This window comes from Bombyx mori, chromosome W, assembly GCF_030269925.1.
Source record: "Bombyx mori chromosome W, ASM3026992v2".
Taxonomy (NCBI): Eukaryota; Metazoa; Arthropoda; class Insecta; order Lepidoptera; family Bombycidae; genus Bombyx; species Bombyx mori.
Genome location: NC_085135.1, coordinates 10,058,146 through 10,076,050, shown reverse-complemented (window position 1 = coordinate 10,076,050; position 17,905 = coordinate 10,058,146). Strand labels below are relative to the sequence as shown.

Genomic DNA, 17,905 nt, shown 5'->3' with positions numbered 1-17,905 from the left:
TATGTTTTGGAGACCATTGTCTGAAAAAGTTGGCAAATGCTTGTACTGAATAGTATCTTTGATTAAAATGGCCACTCCATTGTGCTTATTGCCTGAATCATGTCTAACAACGTTAAAACCTTTAATTTTGAAAACGGTTTCTGGACGAAGCCAAGTTTCACATATAATTGCTAAATGAATATCTTGCTCGTATAAGAAATGTGTTAAATATAATCTATTGCAAAGAATACTTTGTGAGTTCCATTGTAATATATTTAAATGATCCATTAAGAAGGAAATAAGGTTTTTTGACTGAAAGTTTCAAGCAGGATGTTACGTATGGAACCAGTGTTAATTGGTATATAATTTTTTTGGTCATTAATTACTTTAAGAATTGATTTGGTTAAAAGATTCATGAAAATTTCGGACTTAGTTAAGTTTTGTAATTGAGTTTCTATATGTCTGTTCGTAAGTTGTGGAAAAGATTTTTCGTCAAATATATTTGCATAGGTAACAGTTTTAGACTTTATTTTATTTTCTTCTACTTTCTTCTTTTTAATAGGACATTGAGATGAGATGGCAACGTGATTCCCACCACAGTTTACGCATTTGGCATTGATTATTGCCACTGTGCATGATTTAAAGTTATGGTTTTCCGTGCATATTGAGCATACTTCTGCATTTTTACAATATTTAGCTATGTGACCATACTTCAAACATCTTAGACATTGTTTTACTTGGGGAATATACTGAGATACCTCATGTCGCCAAGAATCCAAGTATACGTACTGTGGGAGTTGTGTAGAAGCAAATGTCACTGCCACTGTCTGTGTTGGTTGAAATGACTAACCCGTTGTCATTCTTGACCCTACGCATAAACCTACGAACCTGAATGATATTTCGAGAGCTACCTATTAAAGTTGAATTTTTTTTATTTGATAATCCTACTGGTACTGAAGTTAACACTCCAGTAATTTCAGTATCGGAGGCCGGTATGCTTGCTTTTAACCGAAGCTCTTCTAATAGCTTCTTATTTTGCAAGAAAACATTTGCGTTATTGGCCAGGTCAAAAGTAATACCAACTTTAAATTTATTGATTGTTCTCAAATGTAAAACACCTGAGACGCCGTGTTTGCGAATACATTGAGAAAGATACATGCGGTCTTTGTCAGTGAATGTGCGATCATCAACTATATGAGAAAGAAATACGATAAATTCATTTTTGTTGGAATTATCCGGATACTTCCTGTGATAATTTTCAACCTGAAAAGGTTTATACGGATCAATTTCTGGTGTAAAACTTTCTGAGTCCGAAGTATTGGAAAAGAAACAATTTTCTTCCCCTTCGTCCGTTTCGCTCTCATCTTCCTTCCTCTTTTTTTTCCTTTTCCCGCTTCTCCTCATAGCGAATTATTTATACAAACTTATCCACCATATACTATGAAATTATTTTACAAAACAATACACTAAATTACTATGTTAAAAATATTTAAAACAAATTTTAAAATTCAGTGCGCCTAAATTTTTTCACGTTTACGCGCCAAACCTTTTTTTTTTATTACCACAGGAGAAAATCGCCGGATCCCCACCCGCACGGCAGGTGGGGTATGTGGGAGTCCAACCTCACTAAAAACTCCTGCCGCTCACAGCCGGCGCCCTACCCCGGACCGGGCGGAAACCCAGTCGGAGCTATTGAGACGGCGGGACAGGGTTTACGCAGAGCACATTACATCCATCCCGCCGTCCCCCAGACGCCGGACCGGCGGCCGCCAGCAACATGACCGCCAGTTCCCTCGGTCGACGGGCCAAGAGCCCGATTGATAGTGCCGCGCTACACCTTCCCCCGGAGCGGTCGGGGGAACGCGACCGAACACGCCACCCCACGCCTAGGTTCCTCCCCGCACAAGGCGGGTGGAGCCCGAAGCTCTTAGGGGGCCGGGTTACGGACGGGACCCCGGTCCCGACCCCCTGCTCGGCGGCGGCGGGTTTCTGCATAGTGAGGAGAGCTTTGCCTCACTCGCCCCGCCGCCTCCTTCTGCGAGATGGTGCACTCGCAGAAGTCGAGCATAACCTTCCAAGACTCGTCGCCGCCAAGCATCGACGCCACGACGCTAGGCAGCGACAAGTCTGGTCCTATCTTTGCGACAAGGACACGGCGCTGCACCTCCCAAGCGGGGCAGACAGCGAGCGTATGCTCCGTCGTGTCCACAATGGTGGCACCTCGTCGTCGCCTTTTTTTTTTTTTTTTTATTTTTTTTTTTTTTTGCACTCTTACACCCGACGTCCGATCCCCTCCGAGGTCAGAACCCGGATGAGGTAGGGGGGCTACCGCGGTCAACACTACAACCAGACGGCGCGGCTCACCCCAAGGACGCCCAGCCGACGGAGCCTTCGAGGCGAATCGAAGGCTCTGAAACGTCAGCCGTCTCGGTACGACAGCCCGTCGGGCCGCCCAGACGGTGCCGCTGGTGTCCCGGAATACCCCGCTGGACCAGAACCAGCCTGCCGGGTCGGGACGCGATACACCGTCGACCGGTCGCTCTAATCACTCCACGGCAGCGCGCTAGAGTGCTGGTAGCGCGCCGCGCGGCCTCACCCCCTCAGGTCGCCCCTTGACCTTCACCGGGGGGAGGCCGCTACCTACAGGGGCCGGGACGTACGGGCGTATTCCCGCCTCCGGCCCCCGGCTCGACGGCGACGGATCGGTGCGGAAAGGGAAGAGCTCTCCCTCTCTCGCTCCGCCGCCTCCTTCTGCGAGATGGTGGACTCGCAGAAGTCGAGCATCGCCTTCCAGGACGCGTCGCTGCCGAGCATCGTAGCTACGACGCGCGGCAGCGAGAGGTCCTCTCCTATGACCGCGACGAGGGCGGCGCGTTGCTCGTCGAATCCAGAGCAACGCGCCAATGTATGTTCCGCCTCCGAAGGAGACCTAACAACTCAAGAGTAGCTGCTTCGCGAATGAATCTACTACCGGATCGGAATCGCGACCCGCTGAGAAGATCCGGCGAGAAACTCAGCGAGCTGATTCATGGGTTAGGTTGCACGGCGAACTCTTTGTCGAGTTCGACGAGTACGGTTACCGAGGTCCCTAAGCCTGCTCCTAGAGCTGAAGGCGTCTAGTGCAAAGGTTATTGGATCTGATGGATCCGTAAGGACGTGTCTAGGGCGTCGACGGTGACTGGCTCCTGCATGATCAGGATTCGGGGAGTAGTCAGCGGCGGCTACGATAAGGCGATTATCATGACGCATAGCCTTATCGAAGTACCGTTCCGACGCTGACTTCATGTATTTCTGTATAGATTCGAGGCCCAGGTCGTCGTGTAGGTCAACGTTCCTCACGAACCACGGAGCTCCGACGGCTAACCTGCAAAAGCGGGATTGTAGAGATTGAAGGGTGTCTATGTGTCCCGAGGGACCTGGGCGGGCCCCCCGGCGCGCACTCTGCGTGGCCGGGGGCTCCGTCTGTGGGGGAGTTTTGCTGGACTTCCACCGGGCGCGTCCGTAGGTGGCGGATAACGGGATCCTCTGGGAACAGTCCCACTCCCAGGGGTATCGTCCGGTCTTTTTCGTTGCAAGGATTTCTAGGTGTTAGGTAGGTAGGCTAGGCGTAGGAGTAGGGTAGCCTAGTTAGGCTTTGCGACGAAAGAGATCGGATGACGCGGACCAAAACCAGCGGGGGGAGTTGCGGGCTCTCCACGCCCTTCACTCGCTGAAGGGTGTTCCTCCTGGAGACGCTCGGGCTCCCTCTCTTTTCCCCTTTCTTCCCCCTTTTTGTTTTTCTTCGGGTCACGTCCGACCCGTTTCGGACGTAACCCATGGGTGACGGTGGGCCACTTTTGGCCTGCCCTTCGGTGGAGAAGTGAGCCGGTGTTGCTTACGCATCTTCCGGCCGCTGGTAGCCATGTCCCCGGCTTCGGCTACAGGGGCACGTCCTCCAGAGGGGGGTACCGGTATACCGGCGTGGCTTCGTCGTTGTAGCTCTTTTGAGCGTCGGGCGGTGGTCTGCCGTGTTGCTCGTTGCACTCGGCGGGCCGCCGGCCAACCCGTAATCCTCACCGCGTGGGGGACGGGGGCCGCTGCCACGAGGCACGGGGCCGCGAGGACGTAAACCTCTTTAAAAAATGCCCCAATCCTAAGCTCTGGTGCCCGGCGATGGGATGAATGGCTGGAGGGAGTCCAGTCCCGAGGGTACCAACCAGACCCCAGGGGACCGACCCCTGGTTAATCAAAAAGGAAAAATGAAAATGGCATCTGTTAAAATAGTATTACCCCAGGAGGGTACCTCCCGCTCCGCGGGGGGAGAATCCCTCCGTGCGGTCGAGCAATCGGCCGCACGCTGCCCCACCGTTTCTGGGGGGGGCAAACACTGCCACGATGTAGGAGGCGACAGCACGGGTCGCGTAAGGGACAGAGTCCCCACCGTGCTCCTTGAGCGCTGCGACAGCCTCATCTCGCTGCACTCGGCGCGAAGCTCCGCGAGGGGCGACGCGTCCAGTGGGCGGGAGACGCCGGCGCTCCTCGTCGATAGCGCTCGACAGCGGACTCGGCGGAAGCGGAAGTCGGCTCGACAGCCGGCGTCCTCCGCTCCGTCTGACTCCTCGGAGGGTGAGCCCGCCAGCGCCAAATATATGGCGATGGCGGAAGGGCCAGCGGCTGCTGCGGCACCGCTCGCCACCGAACGTGACACATTGTCATCTCGCGGACTGGCTGCTGCCTCCTCGGCGCAGTCCAAGGCCGCCTGCCGTGAGGCAAACAAATTAAAAAAAGTAAGAGAGGTTGAGCGCCTAGAGCGCTCCCTAATGGAGGTGGGTCCCTCTGACCCACTCCGAACCACAACCGCGGAGAGGGCGGGCTTGCGGCGGAAACTAGATCTGCACGCCCGCTTTGAGCAGATTGCTGCAGAAAACAGCCGGCTTCGGGTCGAGAATGGACAGCTGCGTGTCGACATGGCCGAGATGCGCACGATGGTTGCCGACCTCATCGAGCGGCAACGCAGCTCGGCTCCTGTCCCTCCTCTGCCCGAAGCCGAAGACCCCAATGAGGTCGAGGAGCTAAGGCGGCGGCTCGTCATGCTGAAGGCGAGGAGCTCCACAGTGGAGCGCGCGAGACCGCCCCTCGCCCATGAGCTGAAGAACGGTCCCCCTGTATCGGCGCCTCGTAGGATTGCAAGGGCCGTGAACACGTATGGCGGACCGAAATTATGCGTGACACCCGCGACACGTCCTGCCGCTGCTGTCCCAGCAAGGCAGCTCCAGACAACGGGGGCACCAAAACCCTCGCCCTCAAGGCCTACCAGCCAGTCTAAGACCCAGGAGGCGGCTCCTGTCCCGTCCCAGCCTGCGAAGGCGGGGCCCGGCAGGAGCCGTAACAAAAAGAAAGGGGGCGTCAACTCCGCCAAATCGGCACCAACCCCCCAGCCCCGCCCACTGCCCCCAGCCCCGGCAAATATGAACGAGGCCTGGACGGAGGTAGTGCGGCGCATGCCCAAGAAGGTGGCGGCACCTGCTGCGCCGCGCCCCAAGCCTACCCCTGCGGCCACTGCTCCCCGTCAAGAGGGTCGAGTAGAGCCAAGGGGCCGAAATGGACGGAGGAAACCGCGTGCCCCGCGGTCGGCTGCAGTAGTAGTGGAGCTGCTGCCGGCCGCCAAAGAAAAGGGCATCACCTACCACGAGGTGATGACCCGGGCGCGCGGTGGTGTCAACGTAGACGCCCTCGGCGTGGAGGGTGGCCTGAAGGTCCGGCAGACGGCCAACGGGGCCCGCCTGTTAGAATGCCCCGGCGCCAATTCCAGCGCCGCGGCGGAAAAACTGGCAGTCCGCCTGCGGGAGATCCTGCCGGACCCCGAGGTGGTACGCATCGCGCGGCCCGTGAAGATGGGAGAAGTAAAAATCACGGGCCTTGACGAGTGCGCAACCAAGGAGGAGGTCGCCGCGGCCATCGCGTCGCAGGGCAACTGCGCCCTCGCCGACGTAAAAGTCGGGGAGTTCCGGGCAACCTACTCCGGAACCCGGACGGCGTGGGCGCGTTGCCCGATCGCAACGGCAACTCTTCTGGCCACCCCTCCACAGGGTCGGCCTTCCGACAGCCCAGGAAGGCTACGCGTGGGCTGGATAATGGCCCACGTGCAGCTGCAGGACGCCAGGCCGTGGCGTTGTCTTCGGTGCTTCGGTACCGGCCACGGCCTCGCCAAGTGTCCCTCGACCGTGGACCGCAGCGACCTTTGTTTCCGCTGCGGCCAACCGGGGCACAAGGCTGCCTCCTGCACAACAGCCGCGCCGCACTGCGTCTTGTGTGACGCGGCCAAGCGGAAGGCCGACCACCGGGCCGGGGGCCCGGCGTGTAAGTCCGCTCCCTCCTCTACCAAAACGAGGAGGGGCGGTAAGAAAAACAAGAAGAGGAAAGAGCAGGCTGCAATAAGGGCAGCCAGCGAGTCAGTTCCCGCCGCGGCAGTTATCGAGCCGGAGGGCGGGACAGACGAGGGAGCGATGGACGTAGCCCCATAATGGGTTGCGTCCATCGCTTCCTCCAGTGTAATTTGAACCACTCCGCCAGGGCACAAGATCTCCTCGTCCACACCATGGCGGAGTGGTCAATCGACGTTGTTGTCGCCGCGGAGCCGTACTTCGTCCCCACTGACCAGGACTGCTGGATCGGGGACGTCGACGGCTCCGTGGCCATACTAATAAGACAATCCGCGGCGTTACCCCCCTTGGATATGGTGGCCAGGGGATCCGGGTACGTCGCGGCTAGGATCGACGGGACCGTCGTGATCGGGGCGTACTTTTCTCCGAACAGGAGCCTCGCCGAATTCGAACAGTTCTTGGGCGGGCTCGAAACGCTTTTACACCGCTTCGGGTCCCGCCCTGTCATCGTCGCGGGGGACTTCAATGCCAAATGTACGGCTTGGGGCTCCCCCCGCACGGATGCGCGAGGCGAGGCCCTTTCGGAGTGGGCGATCGCGACCAGCCTCTTTCTCATAAACAGAGGTTCGGTCGCGACTTGCGTGCGGTGGAACGGGCAGTCTCATGTGGACGTGACGTTCGCGTCCCCGTCCGTCGCATGCCGAACCCGCGGCTGGCGCGTACTCGAGGGGGCGGAGACGCTCTCGGATCATAGATACGTCCGATTCGAGCTCTCCGCCTCCTCCTTGTCGTCGTCGTCGTCGGCGTCAGCTGCGGGCGCCCGCGGTGAGGAGGAGCTCCCGCAAGGTGCAGCCCGTTCGTTCCCCAGATGGGCCTTGAAACGGATGGATAAGGAGTTGCTGATGGAGGCGGCCGCTGTTGCTGCGTGGGAGCCAAAACCCGCGCGGCTTGCGGACGTGGATGCGGAGGTCGATTGGTTCCGGGGCACTATGGCTAGAGTTTGTGATGCCGCCATGCCCCGGGTCGGCCCTCGTGCACCACGTGGGGGTGCGTTCTGGTGGTCGCCCGAGATCGCGAGACTCCGCGAGGAGTGCGTGAGGGCGCGCCGCCGGAGCGCACGCCACCGCCGCCGCCGTCGACGCGACGCTACATTCGCGGAGACAGCGGCCCGGCTGCACGCTGAATGTCGCCAAAAGCAGGCGGCGTTGCAGCTGGCCATCGGCGAGGCCAAGAGACAGAGCATGAAGACTCTCCTGGAGTCGCTCGACGATGATCCCTGGGGGCGTCCATATAAGATGGTGCGCAGGAAACTGCAACCGTGGGCGCTCCCGGTCACCGAGCGGCTTCAGCCTCGGCAGCTGCGGGAAATCGTTTCCGCACTTTTCCCGCCGGCAGTGGGGGGGAGCTTTGAACCCCCCCAGATGGACGCAATGTGCGGCACGCTGCCGCGTCGCCCAAGCGTTCCCGCTGCTGAGGTGCCCCCTCCTCCTATCACGAGGGCAGAGATCCATGCGGCCGTGTCCAAAATGAGAGCGAAGGACGCGGCCCCTGGCCCTGACGGCGTTCACGGCCGGGTCTGGAACTTGGCCTTCGAGGCCCTAGGGGACCGGCTCGGGGGGCTTTTTGAAGCGTGCCTCGAGTCGGGACGGTTCCCGTCGAAATGGAAGACGGGCAGACTGGTCCTGTTGAGGAAGGACGGGCGCCCCGCGGACTCACCCGCGGGCTATCGCCCCATCGTGTTGCTGGACGAGGCGGGCAAAATGTTGGAAAGGATCGTGGCTGCCCGCATCGTCCGGCACCTGACCGGGACGGGTCCCGATCTTTCGGCGGAGCAATACGGCTTCAGAGAGGGCCGCTCGACGATCGACGCGATTTTGCACGTGCGTGCCCTCTCCGACGAAGCCGCATCCCGGGGCGGGGTGGCGATGGCGGTGTCCTTGGACATAAGGAACGCATTCAACACCCTGCCCTGGTCGGTGATCGCGGGGGCGCTGGAGTATCACGGCGTCCCTGCGTACCTCCGCCAGTTGATCGGCTCCTATCTCGAGGACAGGTCGATCGTATGCGTCGGACACGGTGGGGCGGTCTACCGCTTCCCCGTCGAGCGCGGTGTTCCGCAGGGGTCTGTCCTGGGCCCCCTGCTGTGGAACATCGGCTACGACTGGGTCCTGCGGGGCGCCCTATGGGGTTCCCTCCCCGGGCTAAGTGTCGTCTGCTATGCTGACGACACGCTGGTCGTAGCCCCGGGGAGGGACTACCGGGAGTCTGCCCGTCTGGCTTGCGCAGGTGTGGCAAACGTCGTCGCAAGGATCCGACGGTTGGGGCTCGAGGTGGCGCTCGAAAAAACCCAGGCCCTCTTATTTCACGGGCCGGAACGGGCGCCGCCTGCGGATGCCCACCTCGTGATCGGAGGCGTTCGCATCGGGGTCGGGGTGACCGGTCTCAGGTACCTCGGCCTCGAACTGGATGATCGTTGGAGCTTCCGCGCTCACTTTAAGAAATTGGGCCCTCGGCTGATGGCGACGGCCGGCTCTTTGAGCGGGCTCCTTCCAAACGTCGGGGGTCCCGATGAGGCGGCGCGCCGCCTATACATGGGGGTGGTGCGGTCGATGGCACTATATGGTGCTCCGGTATGGTGCCAGGCCCTGACCCGCAAGAACGTCGCCGCGCTGCGACGTCCGCAGCGCGCGATCGCGGTCAGGGCCATCCGAGGATACCGCACCGTCTCCTTCGAGGCGGCGTGCTTGCTCGCCGGGGCGCCACCCTGGGACCTGGAGGCGGAGGCGCTCGCTGCTGATTACAGGTGGCGTAGCGACCTCCGCTCTAGAGGGGAAGGGCGCCCCGGCGAAGGTGTCGTTCGAGCGCGGAGGCTCCAATCTCGGCGGTCCGTGCTGGAGGCGTGGTCTCGCCGCTTGGCGGACCCGTCGGCCGGCATCCGTACCGTCGAGGCGGTCCGCCCGGTTCTCGTGGACTGGGTGGGCCGCGACCGCGGATGCCTCACCTTCCGGCTGACGCAGATGTTGACCGGCCATGGGTGTTTTGGCCGGTACCTCTTCAAGATAGCCGGAAGGGAACCGACGGCGCAGTGCCACCACTGCGCGGACCGCGCCGAGGAAGACACAGCGGAACATACATTGGCGCGTTGCTCTGGTTTCGACGAGCAACGCGCCGCCCTCGTCGCGGTCATAGGAGAGGACTTCTCGCTGCCGCGCGTCGTGGCTACGATGCTCGGCAGCGACGCGTCCTGGAAGGCGATGCTCGACTTCTGCGAGTCCACCATCTCGCAGAAAGAGGCGGCGGAGCGAGAGAGGGAGAGCTCTTCCCTTTCCGCATCAATCCGTCGCCGTCGAGCCGGGGGCCGGAGGCGGGAATACGCCCGTACGTCCCGGCCCCTGTAGGTAGCGGCCTCCCCCCGGTGAAGGTCAAGGGGCGACCTGAGGGGGTGAGGCCGCGCGGCGCGCTACCAGCACTCTAGCGCGCTGCCGTGGAGTAAATAGAGCGACCGGTCGACGGTGTATCGCGTCCCGACCCGGCAGGCTGGTTCTGGTCCAGCGGGGTATTCCGGGACACCAGCGGCACCGTCCGGGCGGCCCGACGGGCTGCCGTACCGAGACGGCCGACGTTTCAGAGCCTTCGATTCGCCTCGAAGGCTCAGTCGGCTGGGCGTCCTTGGGGTGAGCCGCGCCGTCTGGTTGTAGTGTTGACCGCGGTAGCCCCCCTACCTCATCCGGGTTCTGACCTCGGAGGGGATCGGACGTCGGGTGTAAGAGTGCAGGGGAGTCGTTTATTGGGTGGGCCCTAAAATCCTTGGGCCCGCGGTCTGCTCACAACACTATGCAGATCGTAGGTCTCACATACCCCGCGCGCCCCTTTTGCGCGGGGACCTCGTAGGAGGTTCGGCCCTCTACCCGAAAAAAAAAAAAAAAAAAAAAAGGGTGTCTATGTGTGTGCGGGCCGCGTGAGCGAACACCACACTCGCGTAAGTCATGACGGGCCTTATGGAAGTTTTGTAAAGTGTCACCTTGTTCCGAAGGGACATTTTACTCCGCTTACAGATCATGGGGTAGAGTCTACCGAGAATAAACGCGGCACGGTCACGGACTGATTTTATATGCGGGCGGAATGTCATCGATGCATCCAGGGTAACGCCCAGGTACTTGACCTTCCTGGCCCAGGGTATGGATTGACTAAAGAGAGTAATCGGGGGTGTGAGATTCCTCCTCCTAATACGGGAGGAAATCCGTGTGGAGCTTCCCCTCTGAAATAGCACCGCAGTACTTTTCGCTGGGTTGATGTCTATGCGCCATTTTCGGAACCACTGTCCTAGGGCTAGGGCTGCGCTCTGAAGCTTCTTCGCGATTAGGGACTTGTTTCTAATGGAATAGTAAACAGTCGTGTCGTCGGCGAATAAAGCTAAATGGGTCGGCGGCGACCGGGGAATATCGTTAACGAATAAGCTAAATAGGAGGGGTGAGAGGACAGAGCCTTGCGGGACTCCAGCTGTGAGAGGTCGTGGGGAGGAGCGGGTTCCCTCGACTCGATATCGAAAAGAGCGGTTCGACAAGAAGTCCCGTATGATGAGCACGAGACTATCCGGCACGCCCATGTTGAATAGTTTGAAAATCAAACCGTTGTGCCAGACTTTGTCGAACGCTTTTGCGACGTCGAAGAAGAGAGCTCCCGTGTATAACGGTTTTGGTCGATTAAGCCCCACAAGAATGTGCTCCGTGAGGCGGTGCACCTGTTGAACGCATGAGTGATTTGTACGGAATCCGAATTGTTCATCGATGAGAATGCCCTTGGATGAGACGAAGTCTCTGAGGCGTTTGAAGAGCAGACGCTCATACAGTTTGCCTAGAGACATGAGGAGGCTGATCGGGCGGTAGCTCGTCGGATGATTTTTGGGTTTACCGGGCTTATGTATGCCGATAACGTCCGCTTCTTTCCACACCGCGGGAAAGATACAGTTCGCCATAGCGGCATTGAAAATAGATGCCAACATCACGATGAGTTGGACGGGTAGAAGTTTAATAACGCGGTTGGATATACCGTCCGAACCGGAGCCTTGCGAGGACGTAGGTCTTTGATCAAGTCTTTAACTTCCATCGGGGTGACGGGTGGTAACGCATCCGAGGGTGGCAAGGAGGCTCTGCGTTCTACCTCACTGTCTACTAATTCTACATGAACAGGGTCCACGGATTGAGTGCTGGGCGTACACTGGGTTTGCAATGTATCGGCCAGCAGCTCTGCTTTTTCGTCATCATCGAACGCCGTGAGTCGGCCTGAGGGGCCTACGAGGGGGGGCATAGTTACTACCGTATCCGATTTGAGAGTACGAGCTAAGCGGTAGTAAGACCTTTGGGAGGGCGCGAGTCCTTCTAAGAAATCAGACCATCTGGCATCTCGGACTTCGGCGATGCGAGACTTTACGTCGCGTTGTAGGGCACGCAATCGAATACGATTTTCCGCGGTAGGATACCTGTCGTAGGCGCGTATTGAGGCGTTCTTAGCTCTTAGGAGCTCCCTAATATCGTCGGACAATTTGAAGCGGTGAAGGAAGTCCTCCGCTACAACTTGTTTCGATGACCTATCTAATGTCGAGGTGATGTGTGACGTTAAGATGTCTATGGCTTCAGCGGTATCCTGAGGAGACGGGGTAGAGTCCGGGCTAAACGGGAGCGATGGTGGATCAGATTCAGCCAGGCTGACGCCCAGCGTGTGCCAATCCACCACAGTCCTCGTGACGGGAACGGAATCGGGAGCGCGACCGAGTTTCATAACGACGGGACGGTGGTCTGAATCTAACTCTGAAACTACTTCGATCGAGTGTAAGCGCAGAGTTACGTTTTTTAATAACGCTATGTCGAGTATATCCGGGCGATGCGCGATATTTAGCGGGTAGTGAGTCGGGGTTAGCGGAGCGACGATATCGAAGGCGAGATCATCAACTAACGCGTCAAGCCGCCTGCCATTCGGGGTTGTGGTGTGTGAGTTCCACCTGATGTGTTTACAATTTAGGTCGCCCGCCAGAATGACAGAGCTCCCCATGCCGAGCAGCGCCTCGATATCACTGCTTAGAACGATCTTATCCGGTGGAAGGTAAACGGACGCGATAACGATCGGCGCGTGTCCCGTCAGTGAGATTCGGCACACTGATGCTTCGATATTAGCGAGCGCGGGAGGATCGAGCGGGACGCAATGCAGGGCTCTTCTATAGTAAATGTCGGTGCCACCACCACGAGCAGAGAGCCTGTCGTTCCTGACCATGTTATAGTTCGCGATTTTAGGGTCACGGCGCGCGGGCTTAAGTAGGGTCTCCTGCACTAAAAATATATCAATTTGATGGTCACGCAAAAAGTCAGAGACCTGATCACGTTGATTTGCGAGACCGTAACCGTTAAAAAATCCTATCGTTACGGATAGGGGCTTTATTCTACTTATATACGCCATTGATTACCGGCGGAGTGAGGGGAGGACGTACGTATTTAATGACGCGTATACGTCGGCGTATTCTTGCACAACGGCGATAAAGTGTTGTGCAGTGGAGGCAGCGCGAATGGCGTCGCCCAAAGCGTTAACGCGCTCAAAGTTGATCGACTGAAAGAAGTCGATCGCTAAAGCGAGATTGTCGGACGCGGTCGGAGGGCAAGTCGCGGGAGAGGGACGAGTCGCGGGGGCGGGACGAATTGCGGAGGAGGGAGTTGTAGCCGTGTTCGTGTACGGCAGCGGTTTCGCCCAGGCCGAGACACTGGGCACCGGCGCCGGAACGAACGCTGGCTTAGCCTGCGACACAGAGGGTGCCGAGGCTTTGATGTCTGGGCCGGAAGCTCGGAAGCGGTTTTGGCGGGCGACGCGGCGATTTATTTTAGGGGCTCGGGGGCATCCGCGGTAATTTGCGGGGTGACCCTGTGTTCGACACAGGACGCAGCTAGGCGGTTCCGTCGCAGTTTTTTGATCGCGAGTGCATAGGGCCGTGGCGTGATCGCCTAAGCACTTGACGCATCGGGGGCGCGCGTGACAGTTACGGGAAGAATGCCCGTATAATTGGCAGTTATGGCACTGGCTAGGTGTGCCTTTCTTGTGTGGGGTTTCGACTGCGATTCCGAAAAGGCTACAGACCGTTCGGATGTTGAATATTTGCTTACCCTCGGGGGTAGGCTGGAGGGCGACGAGAACCATATTATATGGCTCCCTTCCGCGACCTGTGTGCATGCGGTGTACGGAGTTAACCGGTAGGCCTTGTTCGAGAAGGTCGGCCTTGACGAGCTCGGCATCCAACTCTTTAGGGATGCCACGTATAACGGCACGGAGTTCGCGCTCCTCCTGGAGCGTATATGTGTGGAAACTTATACGCTCCTTACGGTGGTAAGAAAAGAGGGCCCTATGGTCGTCGGGTGTTCGAACCTTAATTTGAATGCCGTTCGCGAGGTTACGGGCATTCGTGAAATTGATATTTTTGGCCTTAAGGGCCAGGGAAACTCGTTCCCAAGCTGCCTTCTCTTGAAGGATTACCGGGGGAGGGGTCTGGGTTTTATTTTGTGCCACCGGACGCGGCGACGGAGTGGCACGGGCTGAAGGCGCAGCGGGAGTCTGAGGGCGGGGGCGCGACGCGTTCGCGGCTTTGCTAATTTTAGCGGCCGCGGGACGCTTCTTACCCTTTTGCACCAGGGTGAATCCATCCGTCGATGAGGCGGGGGCGAGGTCGACCTCCATCTCCGAGTCAGAGTCGGAGGACGAGGAGGCGGGCGCAGGTGACCTACGAGTAGTTGTTTTGGAGGGCGCGACGGAGGCCGCGGATGATCGCGCTGCTGGAACGGTGACCACGGCGGACGACGCAGCAGTTTTACTCGCCAGTATAGGCGACGCGGGAACGGCAGGCACGACGGAGGCTGCGGTGCTCGATGCAGAAGCTTTGCACGCAGGTACAGGCGACGCAGGAGCAGCGAGCTCGGCGGAGTCCACGAGAGGGCTCGCGGTGTGATCGGCCTTGAAGGCCTGAAACTCGGCAGTGAGCTTTGGGTAGCGAAGCCGGAGAAATTCCGCAAATACAGCGTCCATGATGTCTACGTGCCCAGGTGGGGCTACCCTGGGTCTTAGAAAACACTCGCCTTGCGGCGAGGCCCCAACTTCTCGTACCTAAGCGGTTCTATTGAACACAGGTGGCGATGCGGCACGATTACTACAGGACAAAGAAAAAACACAACAAAACGGAAATAACAAAAAGAAACAAAACAATTAAACACTTCCAGGAAGACAGTTTGTCGGCAGATGTACCACGAACACAGAAATAATAAGAGGAAACAAAACAAATAAAAACTTCCAGAAAAAACACTTGGTCGGCAGATGTACCACGAACACAGGCCGCGCGAACAATGGCCGGGCTAACAAAAGCCGGGCGAACAAAGGCCGGGCGATCGAGTGGTCGATGAGCACGTCCGCGCGTGACGGGTGCCTCTATCGGAATGCGTCGTCGGCTCAGCTCCTATCCGGTGCAGGTACTTCCCGAAGCATCCGTGCCCAGTCAGCACCTGCACCAGATGGAAGGTGATGTTATAATGAACGCACCGAATGGAGCTTAACGTCAACTGTCAAAAAACGATCACTCTGTATGGATAAGCTCCTTCTCTTGGGTACCGCGTTTCCGGGAACACGTAAAAATGTATTAACGTTACGTTCCATTGCATCCGTTTACTTATGTATATGTGTGGTGTTAAAATAAAGGATTAACCAGTTACGGTGTTTGCTTACTGTACTTCTACACTGGCGACGAGAAAATATAACCGAACCTACATTTCAAAATGACCGAGGGTAGCTTAAAAGTGAGTGCTACGGCGACCATGAAGATACCGCCAAACTTCATCGAATACTACGATACGAAAAATAAATTTGACCGATGGTTGCAAAGATTAGAAGGTGCCTTTTCTATTTACGGTGTCACTCAAACGACTGTAAAAAATTCATATTTACTGCACTACATCGGCGCGGATCTATATGATATACTATGTGACCTAGTCTCACCCGCTGAACCAAGTGACCTTACGCATGATCAAAACATTGCAACGTTAAAAAATCATCTGGACCCTACACCCCTCGAAATCTCGGAATATTATAAATTTCACCACAGACATCAAAAGGAAGGCGAATCAGTAAAAGATTATATTGCTGTACTACGTAAAATGGCTTCTACCTGTAATTTTGGACAATTTCTGAACACTGCCTTAAGAAACCAGTTTGTGTGCGGAGTCAATACCCAGAGAGTTAAGGACAGACTCTTAGAAATTCGAGATCTCACCTTAGAGAAAGCTATTGAAATAGCAGCTGGCATGGAAACTGTATACGCAGAAAGAACATATACTCAGGAAGTTCAGCAAATCAATACTTTGAAAAAGAGAGTAAACTCCACTGGCCGCCCGGCTTCAAACACTAACCAAATTGTCTGTTTTCGTTGTGGGAGTGACCATTATGCTAACAAATGCCCAATGATTAATTCTAAGTGTCATTTCTGTAAAAAAATAGGACACATCAGGAAAATGTGCTTACGATTGAAAAATGTGAATGCAGTGCAAAATGTGAAACCAGTTGACTTTAGTCTCGACCAAGGAACAGAATCTGAGGAGGTGGTGTATATAAATAATTGTAGATCCAATTCTCTAAGTAATAACAAATTTTGGATCAAAACTAAAATAAATAACTCAATAGTGCAGATGGAATTTGATAGCGGCTCTGCGGTGTCTATCATGAATGAAAATGATTATAGAAGAATTAGCAAAAGTAAACTAACACCAACCGTAGTTAAGTTGTGTACCTATTCTAATGAATTTCTTAATGTTTTAGGTGTTGCAAGTGTCACAGCTGTCATTGGGAGAGAATTATTAAATGTTAATTTATACATCATTTCGGGAAATCAGCATCCACTCTTGGGCCGGGACTGGATACAACTTTTTAATGTATTCAAAGGCTTCAGGGATTGTTTGACACAGGTTAACCAAGTGTCCTCAGGTAATAACGCTCATATTGCTCCTCTGCAAAAACTTTTCAAAGAGTATGGTGTCTTGTTTGACAACACAAATGTTGGGGAGATTAAAGGAGAACCAGTAGCTCTTCATCTCAAGTCGGATGCAAAGCCAAAATTTTTTCGTGCTAGGCCAATACCATTTGCATTAAAGGATAAAGTTGAGCAAGAGATTGAGACTTTAGTACAGAATGGAGTTTTTATTAAAATTGATTATAGTGAGTATGCTACTCCAATTGTACCTGTAATAAAACCAAATGGAAGAATTAGAATTTGTGGGGACTATAAACTCACATTAAATAGGGATTTACTAGTAGATGAACATCCATTACCAACTTCAGAAGAATTGTTTAATGGTTTGGCTGGGGGTGATAAATATTCCAAGATAGATTTAAGGAATGCTTATCTAAATTGGAAAGTTAGGGATGAAGACCAACACTTGCTAACTCTTAATACACATAGGGGCCTTTATAAATGTACACGCTTAATGTATGGGTTAAACTGTGCACCAGCCAAATGGCAAAGAAAAATTGAAAGCATATTAAAAGGTATACCTGGGGTTCATTGTTTCATCGATGATATACGAATAACTGCTCCAAACGATTCTGAACACCTTAGCAGACTAAATAAGGTTTTTGCTAGACTTAAAGAGTATGGCTTGAAAGTTAATCTAGAAAAGTCAGAATTTATGAAGAATGAAATTGAGTACTGTGGGTATAAAATAAGTCGTGCTGGTATACATAAAGTAAAAAGTAAAGTTAAGGCAGTTGTAGATGCTTTAAACCCAACAAATTTATCTGAACTACAGGCATTACTTGGCCTTGTAAACTACTATGGCAGATTTTTGCCAAATCTTAGCAATACTTTAGAACCTCTGCACAAACTGTTACGAAAAGACACACCATGGTATTGGTCTAAAGATTGTGAGGAAGCATTACAAACTATAAAAAAACAAATGCTTTCTGACACTGTGTTAGCACATTACTCACCTGATCTACCACTCGTGTTAGCAACTGATGCATCTTCTACCGGGGTTGGGGCTGTTCTATCTCATGTCATGCCAGATGGAACTGAGCGTCCAATACATTTTGCTTCACAAACACTAAACTGCTCTCAGCGTAAATGGGCACAGATTGATAAAGAAGCTTATGCTATAGTTTATGGGGTTAAACGTTTCTTTCAATATTTATATGGTAGGAAATTTATACTATACACGGACCATAAACCACTGGTGCAAATTTTTTCTCCATCTAAAGCTTTGCCACACCTTTCTGCTGCACGAATGCAGCACTATGCGGTTTTTCTTCAAGGTTTTCAGTATGATATCAAGTATAAGAATACTAAGGATAATGCTAACGCTGATGCGTTTTCACGGCTACCTGTTGCTGAACAATCAATTTTAATTGAGGACTTTGATGTTCTCCAGATAGGCATGCTTACTAAATTACCTGTTACTGTTAAAGACATAGCTGATGCAACTAAAGAAGATAATAGTTTAAAGCCATTATTTTTAGGTGTTCAGAATGGTAGGAGGGTTTCTCATAATGAACGT

The 17,905-nt window shown here is 54.7% G+C and overlaps 1 protein-coding gene across 1 annotated transcript; it reads left to right on the top strand.

The window, feature by feature from the left end:
* The first annotated feature begins 4,778 nt into the window (after nucleotides 1-4,778).
* On the top strand, nucleotides 4,779-15,121 carry LOC134201757 (uncharacterized). The gene is made up of 2 exons (XM_062677008.1): nucleotides 4,779-5,535; nucleotides 15,063-15,121. The coding sequence occupies exons 1-2, from the start codon at nucleotides 4,779-4,781 to the stop codon at nucleotides 15,119-15,121; spliced, it is 816 nt and encodes a 271-aa protein (XP_062532992.1).
* The last annotated feature ends 2,784 nt before the right edge of the window (nucleotides 15,122-17,905 follow it).

Bases quoted from the DNA above. Each gene is read 5' to 3' on its own strand.
- LOC134201757 (XM_062677008.1), top strand. From the start codon at position 4,779: ATGGAGGTGGGTCCCTCTGACCCACTCCGAACCACAACCGCGGAGAGG. The intron at 5,536-15,062 runs GTCGAGTAGAGC...GTTAAAATAAAG, and splicing joins CACTGCTCCCCGTCAAGAGG to GATTAACCAGTTACGGTGTT.